This window comes from Heteronotia binoei, chromosome 21 (assembly GCF_032191835.1).
Source record: "Heteronotia binoei isolate CCM8104 ecotype False Entrance Well chromosome 21, APGP_CSIRO_Hbin_v1, whole genome shotgun sequence".
Lineage (NCBI taxonomy): Eukaryota > Metazoa > Chordata > Lepidosauria > Squamata > Gekkonidae > Heteronotia > Heteronotia binoei.
Genome location: NC_083243.1, coordinates 73,127,611 through 73,152,403, shown reverse-complemented (window position 1 = coordinate 73,152,403; position 24,793 = coordinate 73,127,611). Strand labels below are relative to the sequence as shown.

General features: G+C 43.4%; 1 protein-coding gene across 1 annotated transcript in view; it reads right to left on the bottom strand.

The window, feature by feature from the left end:
• SPRED1 (sprouty related EVH1 domain containing 1) overlaps nucleotides 1–24,793 on the bottom strand; it is a 164,127-nt gene that overhangs the window by 5,313 nt on the left and 134,021 nt on the right. Inside the window, exon 5 of the mRNA XM_060261095.1 lies at nucleotides 9,475–9,633. Within this exon, the coding sequence (XP_060117078.1) occupies nucleotides 9,475–9,633 (159 nt within the window). The remainder of the gene's footprint in view (nucleotides 1–9,474; nucleotides 9,634–24,793) is intronic.

Here is a 24,793-nt window from a genome sequence, read left to right as displayed (position 1 = left end):
GATGAAGCGAGTGGCAACTAGAGACATGGCTTTTTCAGTAGTTGCACCTCACTTATGGAATGTCCTTCCCTCTTGAGGCTTGCCTAACACCCACTTGGCTTTTCTTTTAGGTGCCAGGCCAAAATATATCTGTCCACCCAGACTTTTGTCCACCCAGGGACTGATCTTTTAAGCACTATTTTAAAGTCTGGAAATGTGTTATTTTAAGCTTTCAGTGGCCTGTTTTTTGGTTTATGCTTTTAATGCTGGATTTTAATTAATATCTTTTACTGTTTTTTATTTTTTTTAAACTTTGGGCAGGGTTTCTGGAGAGGAGGAATACATCACTTTCTTAATAAATAAACAATAAACATTTAAATATATATATATATATATATATATATATATATATATATATATATATATATATATATATATATATATATATATATATGTGGAGCAGGAAATCAGCCAGAGAAGCATTGCTAAAGGAAGATGGGGAGACGGCAGAAAAGCTCAATGGCTTTTTTTGCTTCTGTGTTCACTGTGGGAAATGCTGGGCATGCACCCATGCCACAACTCCTATTTTCAGGAAGGGAGTCTGAAGAACTGAGGGAAATTGAGGTGATTAGAGATGAAGTTTTAGACCTACTGGGGAAATTAAAAACTGGTAAGTCTCCAGGTCCTGATGGCATAAGGAACTCAGATGTTAGAGAGTTGATCTACTTAACCTGTATATGTAACCTATAATTAAATCCAGCTGCTGTACCAGAAGACTGGAGAGTAGCAAATGTGACACCAGGGATCCAGAGCGGGACCAGGAAACTACAGGCCAATTCAGCATAACATCTGACCCAAGCAAATTAGTAGAAACGATAGTGAAAGATAGAAGGACAAACCTGCTGAGGGAAAATTGGAATGGCTTCTGCAAAGGGAAGTCCTGCCTCACCAACCTTTTGGAGTTGCTTGAGAAAGTGAATAAGCATGTAGACAATGGTGATGTGGTAGACATTATATATTTGGACTTTCAAAATGCTTTTTACAAGGTACCTCATCAAAGACTCCTGGGTAAACTTGGCAGTGATGGGATAAGAGGACAGGTTCTCTTATTCATTAAAAACCAGTAAAATGGCAGGAACAAAGAGTAGGAATAAATGGACAGTTCTCCAATGGAGGGAAGTAGTGGGGTGTCATAAGGATTAGTATTGGGGCTAGTACTATTTAATTTATTTATAAATGATCTGGAACTAGGGGAGAGTAATGTAGTGACTAAGTTTGCATATGATACATGGTGAAAATCAAGGCTGACTCTGACGAGTTCCAAGAAGAACTCCACAAACTGACTGAGGGAGTGTAAAAAGGTAAAGGTAGTCCCTTAGGCAAGCACCAGTCATTTCCGACTCTGGGGTGACATCGCATCATGATGTTTTCATGGCAGACTTTTTACAGGGTGGTTTGCCATTGCCTTCCCCAGACATCTACACTCCCCCCCCCCAGCAGGCTGGGTACTCATTTTACCGACCTTGGAAGAATGGAAGGCTGAGTCAACCTTGAGCTGGCTAACTGAACCCAGCTTCTGCTGGGATCGAACTCAGGTCGTGAACAGAGCTTTGGACTGCAGTACTGCAGCTTACCACTTTGCGCCACAAAACTAAATGTGACTGAGTGGGTGACAGTGTTGCAAATGAAGTTCAATGTTGTTAAGTGTAAGAGGATGCACACTAGAACAAAAAAGAATTCCCAACTTCAAGTATAGGTTAATGGGACCTGAAGTTGCTGAGACACACAGAGGAAAAGATCTTGGGGTCATAGTGGATAGCTCAATGAAAGTGTCAACACAATGTGCTGCAGTGGTAAAAAAGGGCAAACTCTATGTTAGGGATTATTAGGAAAAGGGTTGAAAATAAAATGACTAATATTGTAATGCCCTTGTATAGATCTATGGTACAGCTTCATTTGGAATACTGAGTTCAGTTCTGGTCACTGTATCTCCAGAAGGACATTGCAGAGCTGGAAAAAGCACAGTGTGGAGCAAGGTGAGCAGGAGGTTGGAGTGCCTTCTCTATGAGGAAAAACTGAAGAGTCTGCAACTTTTCAGTTTAGAAAAGAGACAACTATGGGGAGACATGATAGAGGTTTATAAAATTTTTTATTTATTTATTTATTTAAGATTTGTATCCCGCCCTTCCCACAAGTGGCTCAGGGCGGCTTCCAATAGTAGATCCAACAAAATTACAATAGTTAAACATATAAAGGGATCCGTATTTAAAACAGATAAAACAGATAAAACAGATAAAACCTTAATTATTAATGCACATTAATAAATATGCATGGGGTGGAGAGAAATATAATTAATAAAATTATGCATGGGGTGGAGAGAAATTTTTCTACCTGTCCCAAAACTCTATAACATGAGGGCATCCAGTGAAGCTGATGTGCAGTAGGTTCAGAATGGACAAAAGGAAACAGAAGAAAAGGAAGGAGGAGAAAAAAGAGGAGGAGATTGGATTTATAATTAAAACCACATAAATTTATACCAATAAATTAGTTAAAATTCATGAAATTCAGATAGCGCTCTATAGATTTTCTGAGTTCCTGGACTTCCTGGACTACCAGGGCATCCTGCGGGGGTGGGAGGAGAAGAGAACTTACAAAGTGTCTGGGGGCAGGAGAAAGAGATGCCAGCCAAATAATAAACCACAATTCTCAGGATGCAGCCCAATCTTAATAAGGTTAACAGCAACAATTTGGATATGCACACATAATAGGAATATTGAGAGCATAAATGATTTCTTGTTTTTGATTTACTATGTCTGCTTTAACATCTCAAGTGGGGTTCATAAAATGGAAAAAAAATCAGTGAGCTCTGGAAGCCACTTCCAAGTATGCAGATCTCAGATATAGACAAGAGTCCCTTTAAATTATACAAAAACAGGGAAGGAAAATAGAGTCAGTGTGCTTCTAAAATCCCTACAAATAACCAGACTGCCATTGTAAATGTGAGCTTAAACTCACACTGCAGGCTATCCTCCCTGACAGCTACAATCCTCCTCCTAACTTGTGCTCTCTATACTGCCACCTGCTGAAGTGACAATGGATAGTGCTTCTGCAGTGCTGGCGCCCTCACCTGCAGAATGCCCCTCCCACTTTCCTGGCACCTCTTTTAGGCACCATGCCACAACATTTTTTAACTTCTATTTTTAACTAAGATAACTTTATTTTTTTTTACAATTGGCTTCTAAGCTTCAGAAATGTCTTATGATGATTGTTATACGCTGCTGAATGTTTTCTGCTATTTTTATGCACTGCCCACATTTTTTAATAGTTTGTTAATTTTAATCATTTTTATGTGGTTTTATGATTTTTTTAAAATCAAATTTTGGCTTTGAGAGCCACCTAAAGCAAATCTCTGGAGAGGTGGCACATACATTTTCTAAATAAAAAACAAAGATAGAATATTTCAAAAAGATGCATAAACAAAAGCTACTTCTATAAGTCAGGCCTGAATTATTTCAGTATGCTTTATAAAAGAGCAATACTGTCACTGAAATACCTGATGAACAAATTCATTTGCACTGAACTTGGTGGGATGGAACTCATAGCCAATTACCAAAGAAGGTGTTCAGTTCACTGGCAACTAAATGTAAATCCACAAAACCAAGGCAGAAACAATTTTTCCATAGCCTTCTAAAGCATTAGCTGGTGATGACAGAAACATCTTTCACTACTAATGAAAATAAGTTCGCTATAAAGTTTTAGTTTATGAGCAAAGATTAAAAAGCAAGCAATCCTTTCCCATCCCTGCCAAGGGCAAAAACAAGACACTCCATTATAAGGCAGAGCAAACTTCTGCTGTAATGTTTGAGATTCATGATGACTTACTTGGCTCTAAGTAATAAAAGCTGTAATCGGGTCACCTTTGTCAATTACCAAAATTATATAAACTGCAGGAGCACATTAAATAGGGAAATTATGAAATATTTAAGAAGGATGAAGATATTGGATTTATATCCCGCCCTCCACTCCGAAGAGTCTCAGAGCGGCTCACAATCTCCTTTACCTTTCTCCCCCACAACAGACACCCTGTGAGGTGGGTGGGGCTTGAGAGGGCTCTCACAGCAGCTGCCCTTTCAAGGACAACCTCTGCCAGAGCTATGGCTGACCCAAGGCCATGCCAGCAGGTGCAAGTGGAGGAGTGGGGAATCAAACCCGGTTCTCCCAGATAAGAGTCCGTACACTTAACCACTACACCAAACTGACTCTCTTTTAAGTAAGAAGACACTGTCAAATAAAACAGCTATATAAACCTAAAGTTTTTGTAATAAAATGCTCTGAAATTTGGTGTAACTTGGTTTAATCCAAAGTTTTTCAATCCAGGAAAGAAGAATGCTGGGAAAGAGAGCTACAACTCTCCATAATTAAACCTGGGATGTGTTATTGTCTTTTCCTGTCCATGAGTGTACACTGGGGGTGGCAAAAGGTATGCACAGTCTATTGTTCCATCATGTGGTATATGTACATATGAAAATGGTAGCAGACATGGCAGTGGAAAATGCCATCAAGTTGCAGCTGACTTACGATAACCCCATAGTTTTCAAGGCAAGAGACTAACAGAGGTGGTTTGCTATTGCCTGCCACTGTGTAACAACCCTGAACTTCCTTCAAGCAATAACCAGAGCTGACTCTGCTTAGCTTCTGAGATCTGATGAGATCAGGTTATCCTGGGCTATTAAGGTCAGTGAAGTAGTACACAAGTGGTTTACGTGCCTAAATTTATATACCAGTGTACACTAGGTATTTCCCTACATCACAGGTGAGCTACCTCAGGATAACCAGGAGGACTGTGTACCACTTAAAAGCACATCAGCGATCCTCCAGATTTATGACAGTATACAGTACATTTAAAATTCTAAAATATTTTGAATTTTAGGGAAGGGCAACTCACTGCTTACATGCCTGTTCCCCAAACATGCAAAATACAATCCACCTATTATATACACACAGAGAGAGATTTGCATTTACTTTAATTTATATTTTAGCTGCTTTTGGGCGCAAGCACACTGTTCAGTGTTGTTTCCCGTAAAATCCAATGATATAAAATCACGAGCCCACTGGTTTTGGCTTGGCTTATTAGCCAAGTGTAATTTGTGGTTATTTATTTATCTATCTAGCCATCTAGCTAGGGAGAATGCTCTGTGATGAGCAGAAGACCCCAAAAAGGAGAGGTATGCTGCCGGCACTGCAATATATTTTGAGTTATCCAGTGCCAAAATTTGGCACTTCACTAATCACCATTCAATGTCAAATACTCTCTGTTTGATGATGGCTTTTGCCTGACCTAGTCCTGTATTGAGGAGAGACTGTGGGGAGAAACCTAAGGTCATCAGCTTGTGACGAACCACAGTTAACCAAGAAGGTCAAAAGCAATCTGAAGGATTAAGGATGATAGCCCTTGGAGACAATAATTTAATTTGCGCCAAAAATTAATAGAGGAGAGGCTTACCCTGGCCTCTATTTTGATCAGGTAGGCTTCCCAATCCCCAGGTCCCAGCGGGGGTTCCCCATTTTGACAGGCTTCTTCCCGCCCCCAGCCAGCTGGCCAGTGGGGGAAGCCCCGTCCCCACAGTCATCCTGTAGATTTAGAGCTCCTGCAGGTTTAGAAACCTGCAAACAGTTTTTTTAAAATGTGTGCCTTGAAGGCTGAGCAGGGAGCAGATTTAGAGCTCCTGCAGGTTTAGAAACCTGCAAACAGTTTTTTTAAAATGTGTGCCTTGAAGGCTGAGCAGGGAGCAGGAAGCAGGAAACAGGAAGGGCTTCATGGGAAAGGATCAGTAACAGTTTCCTCAGAGAACGGCCCCTCCCTTTCTTTTGCTTTCGTTTTCAGAGCGAGTAAAGTTCTGCAGGAACAAGACCCAGTAAATATTTGTGTGTGTGAGAGAGGGAGGGGGCAGGGGATTCCCTGGTTTGGAGGGGAGGGAAATGTATACTGGGCACTCTATTATTCCCTATGAAGAATGATTCCCATAGGGAATAATGGGGAATTGATCAGCGGGTGTTGGGGGCTCTGGGGGGGGCTACTTTTTGAGGTAGAGGCACCAAATTTTTAGTATAGCATCTAGTGCCTCTCCCCAAAATACCCCCCAAGATTCAAAATGATTGGACCAGGGGGTCCAATTCTATGAGCCCCAAAATATGGTGCCCCTATCCTTCATTTTTTCCTATTGAAGAAAGGCATTGGAAAAGGTGTGCTGCCCTTTAAATGTGATGGCCAGAACTCCCTTGGAGTTCAATTATGCTTGTCACATCCTTGTTCCTGGCTCCACCCCCCAAAGTCCCCAGATATTTCTTGAATTGGACTAGGCAACCCTATGATCAGGTCATATTCCAAATGCAAACTTGCATTGGATACACCTCTAGGGAGACAAAGAATCCCCCTTATAAACTTTGATTGAACTCTTTTCAAAGGCTCCTGTGGCAGTTATTCAGTAGCAGCTATTATACTGCTATGCCCACCACACCATGTCAGAATTAAAAATGTGCCCACAGTCTCAGAAAGGTGGGGGAACCTGACCTAGAAAACAGTAGAACAGCGGTCACCAAGAACACCATAATGTACACCGAGTGGGATAAAAGAGACACTAACTGTTTTGGAATAATCTTCTTGAATGGCCTGAAACACTTTCTTTCTTGGCTCATTACAAATGTATTGGCTTAACTTTTACTTCAAGCAGGATTGACGAGTAATTCACCTTGCATATTTGGAAAATGCTATCCACTTTAAGCATTTTTTTTCTTTATCACCTTCTCCATTACTCTCTTGCTAATAAAATTTCAAGGTAAAAAACCCTTCAAGGTTGAAATGCAAGATATCTTAGTAATAATTATATAAAATGATATTAATCCATGTTGTAGGAGGGGAAATAGCTGTAAATTTGGGAATGTCAGATACCAGATTAAGCACAGCTGTCAGATCTAACACAGTTAATTGTCTCCTCAAAATTAAGTCTTTAAAATAAAAGATATATCAAAAATATGCAGTGGCAAAGGGGAAATGAATGTATTCTTCTATGGTAAAGCACAAAAAAAGCATATGAGTTATTTATTCATCTGCTATCTTTGCTCCCCTATAACACCTGGATTTCCCACAGTTGCCTAACTAATGTACATATGGCTTCCAGTCACAAATCAGAAGGCGGCTGTCCAAAGCATGTGTTTTTGCTAACTCAGTTCCAGAAAGTACTACTGCAATAACAGAGTCAAAATTCTTACATATTTAGTGAAAGAAAGACACACAACAGCTTTGCACATTCAACTAAGAGCCTGCCTTCTGAGCAGCAAAAACGTTACTTTATGTAGAGTGATCAGATGCTAAACTGTATACTTCTGACTTTCTTTATAAATTTAATCCCCTCTGCTAAGAAATAGTTAATGATGAGAGCCACAGTTTTGCTGAACTGCATTATGGGGACCAGTTTGAAACTGCCCATACAAGCACTGGTATACTAATTATTTTGGAGCCCAGAGAATGCATTGTTCAATTGGCATATAACCATGAACAATCCTGTGTGATCAGCTGAGAGCTACTGAAGTAAGTCAGAGCACCACTGCAAAATGGTATGCAGCTGCTGAACTATGCAAATCCGAGCTATGCTTGGGATTTGTTAAGATTTGGTTGTCTGAGTTGACACATGGGTGAAAAAGTGACACCACGTCACATGCAATAATGTGGACCTGGTTTCATTTTGGTGAAGTGTATCAGTGAAATTCTGTATTCATAATCCAACACATTTGATCAAATATTTCATAATGATTTGGACAGTACACATCAATAACGTGTTTAATTCAATGTGTATTTTCATAAGATCGTTATTAAACAGCCAGAAGAACAGTTCCTGGGGGGTTCCCTGAAATACATTAAAGGGTCTCAACACAAGCTACTAAAAAAAAGACTAAAAAAACTGAAGCCAAATATTTGTAGAATAGATGACATTGCTAGATTAAATATACTATTATATATGGTCTATGTAGCACAAACACACACAGAGACAAACATATATGAATCCCCACTTCTTTTGTACTGCCAAAGCAATTATGCACTGCCCATATTCAATATTCTTCAACCACAGTATTGGCATAGACTAGCCAGTATCATCTGTAAAGTAACCTACGCCAGTTTTTAATGCACAACGGAAATCTGGTTTGCTCCCAGCTGCTGGTATAATAATTACTGTCCTATGGTTGCTAAGAGATATTCTGACTTTTTTCCAAGACTATTAAAACATTTCTGTGTGCACAAGCAAATTTATTTATTTATCAGAATTATATCCCGCCCTCCCTCAACAGGCTCAGGGCGGCTAACAACAGTTTAAAAACATTAGCAGTTTACGAACATATTAAAATTAGATCTATAAAAACATTTCCATATATATATCAGTGAGCTCTCTGCTCCCACAAGTCCACTGCTCATGCCAAAGAACTCAGAAGAGTTTCTCACACTGCTTCTAAATACATAACATCTGCCATCTCAGATAGCATGAGATATCCTTTCCCAAGTCTGGTGTGAGAGCAGAGTTTTTTCATGTTGTGTTAAGAATCACAAAAGCAGCCCCATGGTGCAGAGTGGTAAAGCTGCAGTACTGCAGTCCTAAGCTCTGCTCATGGCCCGAGTTCGATCCTGGTGGAAGCTGGGTTCAGGTAGCCGGCTCCAGGTTGACTCAGCCTTCCATCTTTCCGAGGTCAGTAAAATGAGTACCCAGCTTGCTGGAGGGGGGGGGGGGAAGTGAAGATGACTGGGGAAGGCTATGGCAAACGACCTCATAAAACGTCTGCCATGAAAACATCATGATATAACGTCACCTTTTTTTAAGCATCACAAACACATTTATGAAGGTTCCATAAAATACTGCTTGATTGTCAAATACTGACTTAGAAGCCGTTGGCAGAGCTGCTGTGAAGTCTTGGTATATTTATAAATATTCTAACTTCTCAGGAGGAAAACTGAGCATAACTGCTATGAAGTGAAGGATTGTTTGGCTGGTAAAAACTCATACAATGTTTAACCCAAGAAGAAATAGGCTGAACATAGAGTCAGAGGTTTTGGGTTGTTTAATACTGGTAATTATAAATGGGAAGTAAGAGGGTATGTGGAAAAGGAATCCTAGGAAGAGGGACACCAAAGCTGACAAATGGCTTTAACTTCCTGGGGGAATGGTAAGCAGGAAAGGATAATGAAAAGAGAGGTAGTGAGTTCAATTAGGTGCAAGCCAGTTAAAAAAGCTAAGCGAGGACAAATTCATGCAGGACTTGTTCACAAGAGAATCATAATATTAGAGTAGAGGAAAAGGAGATGGGGATTTGGGAAGCAGGGAAATACAAGGTAAGAAGGTCAATGAGATTTTTATATATTGAAACAAGAAGTCAATTTTCTATCAAATAGATTTCTTACTTTGGAACACACAGTAAAAGATCTGCTTTTGAAGTTGGAAGATTTATTACCTGGTTTTGCTGGCTGTGGAAGTAGGATGTTCTTGAGTTCAAATCTTCAAAGGTTGAGGGTCTTATACATGAACTTTTGTAAGGATCATTGCTTGCTACAGGTTCATGCTGAAAAAGATGATCTTTCAACAGCAAACTAGATGTGTTTTCTGGAATTGCCTGGAAACAATAAGAAATATTTTTCTTTTTGCTATACTTCTGATGGATTCCTATTTAAAGACACGTATTAAAATCAAAATAACACACATGGTAAAAATATTTAAGTACAGACAAATGTCACAGAATATTTATTATAACAACGATGTAGCATCAAAAATAGAGTTTTTGGTTGATACATAAAGGCTTTAGGACAGCAGTTTTAAAGAAATCTACTTAACATATAGATCAGGGGTGGCCAAACTTGCTTAACATAAGAGTCACAGAGAATAAATGTCAGATGTTTGAGAGCCACAAGACATGAACATCAGATGTTTGAGAGCCGCAAGAATGGAAGGAAAGAAGATGAGAGAGGTGGAAAGAAAACAACTTTAACTTTAAAATACATTTTCCAAGCCAATTGACAGGGCAGTGGGGACATCAAGAGCCACATAATATGTGTAAAAGAGCCACATGTGGCTCCCAAGCTGCAGTTTGGTCACCCCTGATATAGATCATAAAGATACAAATATATCCTAGTTGAGAATCAACACTGACATCAAGCTAGCTCTATAATTTCCATGATTATACGGTGTGGATATGACCACACAAAATCTGTCTTTTCCTAGTTGGCTATTTATACACCTAGGGAGCAGTGATGTGCAGAGGATTGCATATGATCCCATTTTCAAAAGTAACAAGCGACAAACCAGTACTAAAACAATCTTAAAATTGGTCACCAATCTTACAATCTTGACCACCAACCAACAGTAGCAACTGCTCCCGGCAGATCCCTAAAATAGTGTAACTGCACATGAGCAGGGCAATTACAATTCAATTTTAGTTTCTTCAATGACCAGCACAAATAAAAAAGTTAAGTTAAAATGACTTATGAAGTATTCAAATGTCAGTGAAGATGACAATATAAACCATTTAAAATAACATTTTGCCTCAATACATAAAATATCTGCGAATTTTACAAGCAGCTGAAAAGAACCTTGCCTATGAACCTGCTGACACCTATCAGAAACTTCCCAGTATGCTCAGAATCAGAAAGATAGGAAAGACCTAGAAGTCTACAAAGTAGGGGGATAATAAACTTAACACGTATCTCCCAGTAAAATCAACATGAGAGCAGAACATGTCCAACAGTTTCAACAGTACCAGAGTCACAAGGACAGACCTTCTCAGGCATGGGGATCTTTCTGTATCCCCCCTCCAAAACCGTGGAGGGGAGTACATGCCATCTAGCTAGGGAGAATGCTCTGTGATGAGCAGAAGACCCAAAAAATGAGAGGTATGCTGCCGGCACTGGAATATATCTTGAGTTATCCAGTGCCAAAATTTGGTACTTCAATAAGATTTCATCACCGTTCAGTGTCAAACACTCTCTGTTTGATGATGGCTTTTGCCTGATCTAGTCCTGTGTTGAGGAGAGACTGTGGGGAGAAAAGACAGGTTGCTTACCTGTAAATGTAGATCTTCGAGTGGTCATCTGAGCATTCACACCCATGGGGATAGAGCACCTGCGCCGATCCCCGAATTGGTATCTGAAAAGCCCGGGATTTTTCCGCGCTCGGCGCCAATGGGCATGCGCAGGCGTCCCAGTATACATGCCCACCGGCGCCAGCGCGGGGATCCCGCCAGTTCCTTCCTGACCACGGGAAGCCCCACTGGAGGGAGACCGTCAGCAGTGGGGAAGGAGGACGGGTAGTGTGAATGCACAGATGTCCACTCGAAGATCTACAGTTACAGGTAAGCAACCTGTCTATCTTCTTCATGGTTTCTGTGCTTCACACCCATGGGAGACTAGCAAGCAAGACATACCTGGAGGCAGGAAGACGGTCAACCGGAAGAAACAGCTTTCAACACTGCAGTTCCCAACCGAGTCCTCTGCTGAGCATGCATGTCCAGCGCATAGTGCTTCATGAAGGCATGCGGAGAAGACCAGGTGGCAGCCTTGCAGACATCAGAAAGGGACATGCCTCTCAGGAACGCCACCAACGTGGCCATCGCTCTTGTGGAGTGTCCACGAACAGGCCCAGGTAACGGCTTCTTCGCCAACAAATAACAGAGTTTAATAGTCTCAGTGAGCCATTTTGAGAGCCTCTGAGAGGAAATCCTGGAACCTGTCTTGGGAGCAGCATACGAAACAAAAAGCTGCTTGTCCTTACGAAAAACCTTTGAACGTTTCAAATAAAACAGCAAAGCATGCTTAACGTCCAGAGCATGCAACCTACGTTCCTCATCCGAGGAAGGGTTAGGGTAAAAAGTGGGCAACCAAACTTCTAAATTGAGGTGGAACTCAGAGACCAAACTAATGTCCGGAGCCAGGGAAACCCCAGCCTCTCGAAAAACAAGATAAGGATAATCACACCGCATCACTGTGAGCTCCCCAACACAACATGCTGATGTGATGGCAACCAAAAATCCAGTCTTCCATGACAAGAGCTGCAAAGAGCACGTGGCCATCGGCTCGAAGGGGCGACGAGTTAGTTTGTTCAGCACTAAAGTCAAGTCCCACAACTGTGGTGGCGAACTTGATGGTGGGTGCAGCCTAAACAACCCCTTCAAAAAAATTTTGGACTGAGGGTGTGTGAAAACGGAGTACCCCTCCACCGGATCATGGAAGGCAGATATTGCCGCCAATTAACTTTGACGGAGAAGAAAACCAGGCCCGCATCCACTAGGGCCAACAAAAAATCAAAAATTGCCGACAACCCCACCCTGCTAGGTGAGACTGACAGGTCAACCAAAAACTTAGTAAATCTCCGCCACTTCCTGTCATAGGAAGCGCAGGTGGACGGTTTCCTGCTATTCATAGGGACCTGCTAGACCCTGTCAGAGAACCCTACTGGTCAATGAACCACGCTGTCAGCTTCAGATGGGGCACGTTGTGATGGAATACATGCCCGCCCTGAGCTGACAGGAGGTCCGGTTCTGCCAGGAAAAGGGAGAAGACCCCCCTCGACAGTTGGAGCAGGATCGAGAACCAGTTCTGGCGAGGCCACCAGGGAGTCACCAGGATGCAGCATGGTCTCTCCCTTGCTATTTTGTTGACCACCTTCGTCAACAACGGCAGAGGCGGGAACATGTAGATGAGCCGACCCTCCCAAGGAAGCAGGAGCCCGTCTCCCAGAGAGGCTGGATCAGCTCCCCCTCTGGAATAGAACATGGGGCATTTCTTGTTCTTGGCCGTGGCGAAGACATCCAGCTGCAGGTACCCCCAAAGCTGGAATACAGGCTTCAGAAAATGCCACTGCAGTTCCCACTCATGTGGGGAAGCCCCACCCCTGCTGAGGGAGTCTGCTTGAATGTTGAGGACCCCCGGAAGATGTGCCGCCTTCACGAAGATGTCCTACTGGAGACACTCCAACCAGAGATCCATCACCAGTGCGCAGAGCCGACAAGACACTGTCCCTCCCTGCCTGTTGATGTAGCACAGGGCAGTGGTATTGTCCGTAAGCAGCGCTACAGTCTTCCCCGCCACTAAGGGATGGAAAGAGCGTAGTGCAAAGTGAACCGCCAGCAGTTCCAGGTAGTTTATGTGGAACTGAGTCAGTTTTGGCGGCCACTGGCCCCCCACACACAGGCCTTCCATGTGGGCCCCCCAGCCCCACAAGGAAGCATCTGTGGTGATAGTCACAGTAGGAGTTGGCAGATGGAAGGGAGCTCCCTGGCAGATGTTGTTCCCACCACTGTAGCGTCTGAAGAGTCCCGGATGGGATGGTGAACCTCTTTCGAGGTGAGTCTCTGAGTGGACGAAACTGGCGAAGAAACCACAACTGTAGGCCTCTCATTCTCAGTTTTGCGAAAAGTAGCACGCTTGTCATCACCGCCATCAGCCCCAGCATCCACTGAAGCTGCTGTGCTGTGCCCCACTTTCGCCTCTGAAGCAGTTGTACCAGACCGACAATGTCCTTTGCCCTCTGCGAAGGCAGGTATGCACGATACTGGTTTGTATCCAGCAAAGCCCCTATGAACTGCACTGTCCTTGACGGAGTAAGGTGAGATTTCTCCAAATTGACCTGCAACCCCAAGGTGTCAAGAAGATGTAGAGTGATGGCAATGTGCGTTGACAAACTTTCCCTTGACTTCGCCACAAGGAGCCAGTCGTCGATGTATGGAAAGACGACAACTCCCTGGAGATGGAGATGGGCAGCCGCAACGCTCATCATCTTCGTAAACACCCGAGGTGCAGTGGACAGGCCGAACGGAAGGGCTTTGAACTGGAAGAGCTGGGAACCCACTGCAAACCTGAGGAAACGCCTGAACACCGGATGGATGCTGACATGGAAATAGGCATCTTTGAGATCCAGGGTCGCCATCCAGCCCCCTTGGTTGATGAGGGGCAGGATTGTTTGCAGCGTGGACATTCTGAACTTCTGGTACAGAATGAATTTGTTCAGATTCCGAAGATCCATAATTGGTCCCTCTTGGGGACCAGGAAGTAGCGAGAGTAAAAACCTCCTGTCCTGGCCTCCATCGGAACTCTCTCTATGGCTTGTTTCTGTAGGAGGTTGTTCACCTCCACCAGCAGAGGTGGGGAAGAGGGAGTGGTGATCACCACGGATTGGTTCGGAATCTGCGCAAACTCTACTTTGCAGCCCTCTTGTATAACAGACAAGGCCCACCTGTCTGAAGAGATCAACTCCCAGGCAGGTAGGAAAGGGTGGAGGCGGATAGATGTTGTAGTAGGGGTGATGACGCGTGCCATGAGAAAGTCAAAGGCCTTGCTTTTGAGGGCAAGCACCCTTGGATTTGCCGGTGGTCTGAGAACTGCAGCAGTTCCTGTTGTTGCCTGGGTGCGATGGTCTGTCAGGCTGAGTGGAACGAGGTCACCATTGTTGTTCAGGCAAAATTTTTTGGAAAGGCTTCTTGGCCCACGGTTTGTGCCACTGCTTCTCCTTAGGAGCCCTGGAGGTGGCCTGCACACCCAGGTTCCTAGAGGTCTTCAGGCTCTTGTCTATCTCCTGCAGTGCATTGTCTGTGGTGGTGCTAAACAGGCCATCCCCCTCAAAGGGCAAGTCCTCGACAAAAGCCCTAGTGTCCTGCTGCAGGGCTGTTGATTGTAGCCAGGAGTGCCGACGAATGCACACAGCGGACATGATTGCCTTTGCCGACACGTCCACCATGTGCTTTGCTGCAGCCAATTGCTGCTTGGTCACAGCAAAGCCTTCTTTCTGCAGCTTCCTGGCAGCAGCCTTTTTGTCCTCGCTCAGGGAAGAGAGGAGAGGGGTGAGTTGTTCCCATACGGAGAACTGGTATCTAGCCATGCAAGCCGCATAGTTAGATACCTTTACTCCTAGGGCCCCTGCAGAGTAAACCTTTCTTCCCATATTGTCCAACTTCTTTCCCTCCTTGTCGGGTGGGGATGAGTGGACCTTTCGTGCCTTGGAGGAAGAAGAGACGACCACTGAGTTCAGTTTCGGATGGGTGAAAAGGAACTCAGCCCCCGTCTCCTGGACCCTGTACATATGGTCCAGCCTTCTGGATGACACTGGAGTCGAAGATGGTTTCTTCCAGGGCTCCTTCACTGCCTGCAGAATCACTTTGGTGACCGGCAAAGCGGTTGCTGTGGATGTGTCCCTTTGCATAATGTCAAAGACATTATCATCCACGACGGGTTGTGGTTGCGTCACAGGCAGGGAGAGGGAGGTTGCCATCCTCTTCACTAGGTCGCCATAGGACTTCAGATCCTCCGATGGCGAAATCAGGAGATCTTCGGTTGTCTGGGACCTTGGTGAAGGCTCCAAAGCACCTTCCTGGGTGTTGGCACGCTCTCAGAGTCTGATGAAGAAGACTCCCGGTGCTCAGAAAGGATCAGCATCGATTCCCAGATCGGTGAGTGGATCGACGTCGATTGTCACCGACGAGTCTCAGCCGCTGATGTAGTGCGCCTCTCCGGAGGGATCGATGCCGATGGTCTTCGGGAATGGTGTGACAGCCTTGACATGCAGGACGCCTCGGACTGTTGATCCCATTCCGCAAATCCCTCAGTGGATACCACTGATAAGGAGGGTACAGATATGGATAGGAGGGCGGCCATTGATGCTGCTCCCACGATGGTAGTGGTGGGAAACGGCGTGGTGCCATGGAGGGCTCTAGCTCCCATCTGCCTCTGGATTCCATCGGGGGAGACGGATCCATCGGCGCCGAAGCCTTCACTTCTGAGATCGACCTGCTCCTACTGCGACGCCGCGACCCAGATGACGAGGATCGCTGGGTGAGGTCGATCTCCTGCTCGGACATCGAGAGACGGTGTTGTTGAGTACTGCCTCTCAATGCCAGGATCTTCCTCGGCGGGGCAATCGGTGCCGAAACGTTGCGTGATGGCGATGGAGTGCGAGGCCTCTTTCGCTTCTCCTTGGCCTTCTTCGGGGCGGATGCTCGGGTCCCCGAGTCATCCCGACGCTTCTTAGTGGGCGTTTCCACTGATCCGTCATGGGATCATTTTGTGGAGGAGCCTCGCTCGATCGGCATTTCGGTCATGACCGGGGTCGGGGTGTCTGCCATGGTCGATGCCGACGTGCCCGATGCCGATTTTTGAGGGCGGAGTGCCGATTCGGTTAGAGCCGCCAAAATCCGCACCGCCCGGTTCTTCTTCATTTGCTTGGAGAAGCAGAGGCAATGTGGGCAGGACTCCACACGGTGCGCTTCACCCAAGCAGAGAAGACACAGAGAATGGCTGTCTGGGGGGGAAACTTCTTCCCACAGGAACGGCAGCGTTTGAAAAAACCCCAGCGAATTTCCATAGACTCCAGTCGCTAAAAACCTGCTTAGAGTCTTCTGAGGGGAAAAAAACTTTGGGGGAAAACAAATGGGGGGGGAGGCCCCAGAGGGCAGTCCGACACACACACACACAAACTTTTTTTTTAATATCTAACTAACTAACTATGCTAAGAAAAACAACAAACGGGCTATTTACAATGATAAAGGCAAACAACCAATATCTCACCGACCGGGGACACGAAAGGCAAACCTCTCCGCCCAGTGGTCAGAAAGGAACTGGCGGGATCCCTGCGCTGGCGCTGGTGAGCATGAGTACTGGGACGCCTGCGCATGCCCATTGGCGCCGAGCATGGGAAAATCCCGGGCTTTTCAGATACCGATTCGGGGATCGGCGCAGGCGCTCTATCCTTATGGGTGTGAAGCACAGAGACCACGAAGAAGATCCTAAGGTCATCAGCTTGTGATGAACCAATTAACCAAGAAGGTCAAAAGCAATCCCGAAGAATTAAGGATGATAGACCTTGGGGACAATAATTTAATTTGCGCCAAAAATTAATAGAGGAGAGGCTTACCCTGGCCTCTATTTTGATCAGGTCATATTCCAAATGCAAGCTTGCATTGGATACACCTCTAGGGTGACAAAGAATCCCCCTTATAAACTTTGATTGAACTCTTTTCAAAGGCTCCTATGGCAGTTATTCAGTAGCAGCTATTATACTGCTATGCCCACCACACCATGTCAGAATTAAAAATGTGCCCACAGTCTCAGAAAGGTGGGGAACCCTGACCTAGAAAACAGTAGAACAGCGGTCACCAAGAACACCATAATGTACACCGAGTGGGATAAAAGAGACACTAGCTGTTTTGGAATAATCTTCTTGAATGGCCTGAAACACTTTCTTTCTTGGCTCATTACAAATGTATTGGCTTAACTTTTACTTCAAGCAGGATTGACGAGTAATTTACCTTGCATATTTGGAAAATGCTATCCACTTTAAGCATTTTTTTCTTTATCACTTTCTCCATTACTCTCTTGCTAATAAAATTTCAAGGTAAAAAACCCTTCAAGGTTGAAATGCAAGATATCTTAGTAATAATTATATAAAATGATGTTAATCCATGTTGTAGGAGGGGAAATAGCTGTAAATTTGGGAATGTCAGATACCAGATTAAGCACAGCTGTCAGATCTAACACAGTTAATTGTCTCCTCAAAATTAAGTCTTTAAAATAAAAGAGATATCAAAAATATGCAGTGGCAAAGGGGAAATGAATGTATTCTTCTATGGTAGAGCACAAAAAAAGCATATGAGTTATTTATTCATCTGCTATCTTTGCTCCCCTATAACACCTGGATTTCCCACAGTTGCCTAACTAATGTACATATGGCTTCCAGTCACAAATCAGAAGGCGGCTGTCCAAAGCATGTGTTTTTGCTAACTCAGTTCCAGAAAGTACTACTGCAATAACAGAGTCAAAATTCTTACATATTTAGTGAAAGAAAGACACACAACAGCTTTGCACATTCAACTAAGAGCCTGCCTTCTGAGCAGCAAAAACGTTACTTTATGTAGAGTGATCAGATGCTAAACTGTATACTTCTGACTTTCTTTATAAATTTAATCCCCTCTGCTAAGAAATAGTTAATGATGAGAGCCACAGTTTTGCTGAACTGCATTATGGGGACCAGTTTGAAACTGCCCATACAAGCACTGGTATACTAATTATTTTGGAGCCCAGAGAATGCATTGTTCAATTGGCATATAACCATGAACAATCCTGTGTGTTCAGCTGAGAGCTACTGAAGTAAGTCAGAGCACCACTGCAAAATGGTATGCAGCTGCTGAACTATGCAAATCCGAGCTATGCTTGGGATTTGTTAAGATTTGGTTGTCTGAGTTGACACATGGGTGAAAAAGTGACACCACGTCACATGCAATAATGTGGACCTGGTTTCATTTTGGTGAAGTGTATCAGTGAAATTCTGTATTCATAATCCAACACATTTGATCAAATATTTCATAATGATTTGGACAGCACACATCAATAACATGTTTAATTCAATGTGTATTTTCATAAGATCGTTATTAAACAGCCTGAAGAACAGTTCCTTGGGGGGGGGGGACCCTGAAATACATTAAAGGGTCTCAACACAAGCTACTAAAAAAAAGACTAAAAAAACTGAAGCCAAATATTTGTAGAATAGATGACATTGCTAGATTAAATATACACAGACACACACAGAGACAAACATATATGAATCCCCACTTCTTTTGTACTGCCAAAGCAATTATGCACTGCCCACATTCAATATCCTTCAACCACAGTACTGGCATAGACTAGCCAGTATCATCTGTAAAGTAACCTACGCCAGTTTTTAATGCACAACGGAAATCTGGTTTGCTCCCAGCTGCTGGTATAATAATTACTGTCCTATGGTTGCTAAGAGATATTCTGACTTTTTTCCAAGACTATTAAAACATTTCTGTGTGCACAAGCAAAAGGATGCTGGGTAAAAGCAATAAAATGACTCCAGCTGTAGCAGTCCAGAACTCAAAGCCAGATGACAGCTGTAGAGAAAATGAAAACCAGACCAAGATTCTCTCTTCTTCAAAAGCTCTTCTCACTTTTCCCAGTTTTACCAGGATGAGGCTGGCGGGAGTCTGCCGTATGAATCTGCAAGCATTGTTAAAACCATCTTCTCTCGTTAAGTTTGTGATCTGACGGAAGGGTAAGGAGACTGCTCTCTCATGTCACACAGGACCCTACATATTTTTCTGCCCTTTTGCTTGTTAGTATCTTTCACTAGTTTGTTTTTTTCTTCCGCTCAATTTATGCATAAAGACTCCAAAACAATCTTTTTGTTTTAGTGATTTTTGCAGAACAGAGCAATTACTTTCAAATCTGACAGCTGTTTCCCACAATTAGTAGTACACTTTCTGCCCTACATCCCAAATGCCTTTAGAGGCAGTCCAGAATCTACAGAGTATTTTCCAGCCATTTAAGGCAGAACAACATTAATGAATGCAAACAGCTAAAACAAAACAAGCAAAGAGTACCTTCTTAAGGCGGGGGTGGGGGGGAGACAAGGGGCTGCAACCCTGCAGCTGGTTTACCCCCTATGAATTTAATTCAACCAGACTTCTTACAAACTTGGATGACTTCATCCTCATGCAAAATTTATCTCTTAACCTGAACAGGAGTGACAGAGTACTGTCTTCAGACTAAAGATCAGAATCTACTCACAATAAAATATTTGCACAGACATTTTTATACCGATAAAGTATTTATATGGTGCTTTTAGACTATTGTGGCATGATATTTTTACAGGTCAGTTTATGAGTAAACCATCTCCCATCTAGGATTTAATGCTGGATAGGAAGACTTTGCATTACAAAGGTCTTGGTGGGTGAAAAAGGCAAGGCAGTTGTCTTTCCTTTGCCTGGTACAGCATCAACCTTGACTTGATGGGCAGACAGGGCATGACAGACCCCTTCCTTTTCCCTCCCTCAGAGGCAAAAACTTCCCTCTGTCTTTCTTTTCCCCACTGTGACTCAACTGCCCATGTAATATGTCGTCTTCTTTAGCTAAGAAGTCTGGCTGTCCCACTCTTTTGATAATTACAAAACTTTATTTGTCATAGAGGGGAAAGGTCAGGTGAATTCAGGGATTGAAATTTTCTGAGGTAAAACCAGTCTTTGCACAGACCTAGTTTTTACGTACAGGCTAATGAGAATTTCTCAGAAGGATGGTACACCCTTTTATCTTTCATAAAATATAACTCAAATGCTTTCCCTTGAAACACTAGTTTTTGACTGACTCTCTAGGTCTCTACAGGCAGTTTTTATTCATACCTGGCCAGTGCTCTTTATTCACACCAGACCAGTGCTATTTCCCCTGTTCAACTGGGTGAGGAATTTTCTTTTCTCCCTAGAAAATCTTTCCCTTTCCCTTAATCTGAATGGGAGTCTTTGCTACTTCCCAAACCTCTTAGCCACTTTACCCCAGTTCTCCAGTCTGTGCCAAACTGCTCTCAGCTAAGGCTGAAATCAGACTCGGTTAGTCAAGACAGAATTCTGACTCTCTCCAGTCAAGGCACAAAATCTGACAGACTCTCCTCAGCATCTAGGTCTCTCAAGACGTGTCTGCTCAGCTGATTCTGCCCAATCAGATTGTTCAGAGCAGCCTGTCACTCAAGGCTCTCTGGCTCTACAGATTTAACCCTTCACATGCCTTTACTCTGTTTATACAGTACTTTGGGGCTTTTTTAAAAATGCAGTTTGTCACACAGGGATTTTCATGGTCCCCAACTTTTACTATGATTTTATAAATGCCATTGTGGACATAGGTTAATAATACCAGTTTTACATTTTCCGTGTTGCTTTGGGCAAGAGGTATAGTGATAGTGACAGTACGTATCATGATAGTGATGCCATTAACATTGTATCCTGCAGTTTTTGCTCTGTGATGGGCTTGATTTTCATTATCAAGATGAGTTTCTTGAACAAGAGCTAAATCTATTTTATTGGCCATTGGCCAGATCTGAGACAAGTCCTTGCTTATACCTTCAATATTCATTTGGCAGATTTGGATGTAGTGTCCTATATAGAAAGATCAAAAACAGAGAGCTGCCTATCCATAAAGACATGGCTGACACGGGCCTATTCAGACTAAGATCCCTATACCCAGCAATAAGATCTGCACAAATCCCGCAATCACAAAATTTCATTCTAGGGAATGAATGATTATGAACATGGATGCAATCAGTTCCACCTTATATCCATAACCTGATAAACACCCAACCAGAGGCTCATGAGATTTCACTTGCCACATAAACTATGGAAGACAGTTAACAGAATATGAACAGGCTTTGGCAGTTGTGCAGACCTGTTGTTTAAATGGGGCAAAATACCAGCCCACTAAACTCTTTTTCATGTCACAGGAATGTGAGCATCGTCCTTTCCAAGGAGATGTGATAAAACTCTTTGAACTCTCCCCAGCTGAGATGGAGTGTATTGAAAATCTAGACATTACAATTTAGGGGTATTGTCCAATTAGTCTGTATGCCTATTGTATCAACTTGGTTGCATATTTTATATTATTATATACTTCCTGTTCGTTCGAGAGCTACTGTTTGCTGATGATGCTGCACTCGTCTCCCACTCGGTATCAGCTCTGCAGCATATGATGTTCTGCTTTGCAGAGGCTGCCAAGCTATTCGGCCTAGAAGTTAGTCTGAAGAAGACAGAAGTTCTCCACCAGCCTGCACCCCAGGAAGATTATCACCCTTCCTGCATCACTGTGGTTGAATCAGTACCGAAGACAGTCCAGCAGTTCAGCTACCTGGGGTGCATCATCTCCTCAGATGCCAAGATCGACAAGGAGATTGACAACAGGCTGGCAAAGGCAAATCGTGCATTTGGCCGACTGCACAAAAGAGTGTGGAGCAACAAGCATCTGAAAAAAGGCACAAAGATCAATGTTTACAAAGCGGTTGTGATGACAACCCTCATCTACGGCTCCGAATCGTGGGTTTTATACCGTCATCACCTGCGACTCCTTGAGCGCTTTCATCAGCGCTGCCTTCGCACCATCCTCAACATCCACTGGAGTGACTTTGTGACCAACACTGAAGTCCTCAAGAGGGCGGAGGTTACAAGCATTGAAGCACTGCTGTTGAAGACGCAGCTGCGCTGGGCAGGGCATATTTCTAGGATGGAAAACCACCGCCTTCCCAAGATTGCTCTGTATGGCGAACTTTCCACCGGCCATCGAAATAGAGGGGCACCAAAGAAGAGGTACAAGGACTCCTTGAAGAAATCCCTTGGCACCTGTCACATCAACCATCACCAGTGGTCTGACCTCGCGTCAGATCGCAAAGCATGGAGGCACACCATCCACCAGGCTGTCTCTTCCTTTGAGAACGCACGCATAGCTGGTCTTGAGGACAAAAGGAGATTGAGGAAGAATCGCACTGCTACAGCACCAACCCCAAATCAGACTTTTCCCTGCAGCCACTGTGGCCGGATCTGCCTGTCCCGCATTGGTCTTGTCAGCCACCAGCGAGCCTGCAGCAGACGTGGACTACTGCACCCTTCTTAAATCTTCGTTCGCGAAGTCAAGCTGAGATTGAGACTTCCTGTGTATAACTCTGCCATATGATAACTAAATCCCATGGTCCACTGGGAATCTGTAGCACTCACCAATGACTGCAGCCTAGATCCATGGCATTTATACTCTGGGGTCCCACAAGGATCTGTCTTATCCCCCATATGGGTTTTTTTTTTAAAAAAACCCAACGTGCATATGAAACTACCAGAAGGGATCATCAGGATACTTGGACAAAGGCACTGCTTATAAACAGATGACACCAAGCTCTAGTTCTCCCTAACAGTTGAGTGGGTTGGGTCAGATCTGTGGAAATTCTCAATAAATGCCTTGAGAAGGTTATGGGATGGATATGGGGCAATGAACTGAAGCTCATTCCAGACAAGACTAAACAGTATCCTGGAATGGGTTAGTAACAGTAGAATTGGGAGGGAGGGCAACATTCCCTAAAGGTACATATCCTGGCATCCCAAATTCTCTCTCCCACAACACACTGCTAGATCACAGGAAAAGAGAGGCTAAAATCATGAACTATATTGCTCACCCAGTCCCAAATCTCATCAATCAACACTATAGAGGGATTATATCAATGAGGTTCAGGACTTAAGTGAACAAGAAGCAATTTATCTCATCTTGGAATTCGGCAGTGTCACCACATAATTTGTACATTGTTGAGAGAATTTTCAGTCTTTTATGCCTCTGTGTATCACTCTGTTCTGGCATGACAAAGCAGCAAAGAGGCGCCATCTACCTTGGAATGTACTGTTATAGAGCATAAATCCGTCTTAACAGTGCCCATCTCTTCTGTCCTAAAACTATGAAATAAAAGGTATGACTCAATTTTATGAATAAAAACTAGACACTTGTGGGAATTGCATCATTCTTATCCTTCAATTCCAGGTACTGACTATTCGCTACAAAGCCTTTCATGGCCTAGGGACCCTTAAGTCTAAAGGACTGCCTTCTCTCAATATGCCTCACTGTGACAGCTGTGCTCATCTAAACCATCCACAAATGGTTAAGATCAGCAGCTTCCTATACCCAAACATTCTGTGTTTTGGGAGCAGTCTTCCAGTTTGCAGAATCTGAGGAGGTCAGGAAGACTCCCATACTTCTTTCATTTCACAGAATGTATAAAATGTGTAAAAGGGAATTCTTAAGGTGGGCCTTTTTAACAAGGTAATACAGCTGTACTAAAATGGTTTGCTAATTTCTGTAAGCTATTTAGAATATTTCTAGGTCTCCTCTTCAGAGTACTGCTTCAGGAAGTTTACAATTAATAATTTGTATTTCTTATATGTCCTGTCTTATACTGTTGTTATTGCACTGTTTTATATTTTGACATGAATTATTGGTATCAAACATGGGCAAGAAAAGAATCAGGGATTTCAAACACAGACTATAATTTGTAAACACTGTTATGAAAACGCTGCCAAACTGCCTTGACTTTATTATCGGATAAAGAGATTAAAAGCTCCTAATTAATCCTCCTACTTTTAGTAGAAAAAAAAATACTTGATCAGTTTGGTTAAGCTACATCTTTAAAAGTGCTTTCTGCACAAAGTCCTAAAGACAGAATTGCCTTTGCTCAGAGAATTGACATACTTTTTACAAATCACCAAACTTTTGTGTTTTTAATGGCACAAACTTTGTAGTGGCAAAAACAGGTCTTACAGATCTTTCCACAATTAAGTCAGCACAAGTAGCACCTCTGTGGTTTCTGGTGTGCTTCAGGTGTTACATAAAAAACAGGAGGTTTTTAGAAAATGATCAGTCAGTATTGGGGGAGGGGGGCAAGTCTTCAGCTATAGTGGAAGACCTCAGTTTGCTCCCCCCCACACACCCTGCCATCATTCAACAAGCCAGCAGGGAGAAATGGGTGTGTAATTCTTTGGTGTTGCGCCGATGCTCTATGATTCACCCCAAACTCTACGATTTAACCAGTTTTGTGACAGCAGTGAAACCGCACATTGGAGTAATGCTAAAAATCTTGTCTCTGATCCCCAAATTCTTCCAAGTTTCCAGCAATGGCTGGCAACCCTAGTGAAGATGCAGGTAAGGATAAGATGATGAAACAAAATAGTCATTCTGTGGTGACATACCTCTTTAGCTGGAATCATGCGGGTATATTCTACTTTACAATTACTTTACCACTGAAAGTAAAAAAAAAGGACCTTCTGTGCAATGCCTTTCCTGATGGTACAACAGAAGAGTCCTGCAAGTGGAGTCTAATTTTTAAAATGATAAATTACTGTAAACATTTATTTTCTGCCAGGCTTCTTGGGACTTTTGATCACACTGAGGCTCAATGGAGGCAGCCATACCAAAATAAAATACACGTCAGAA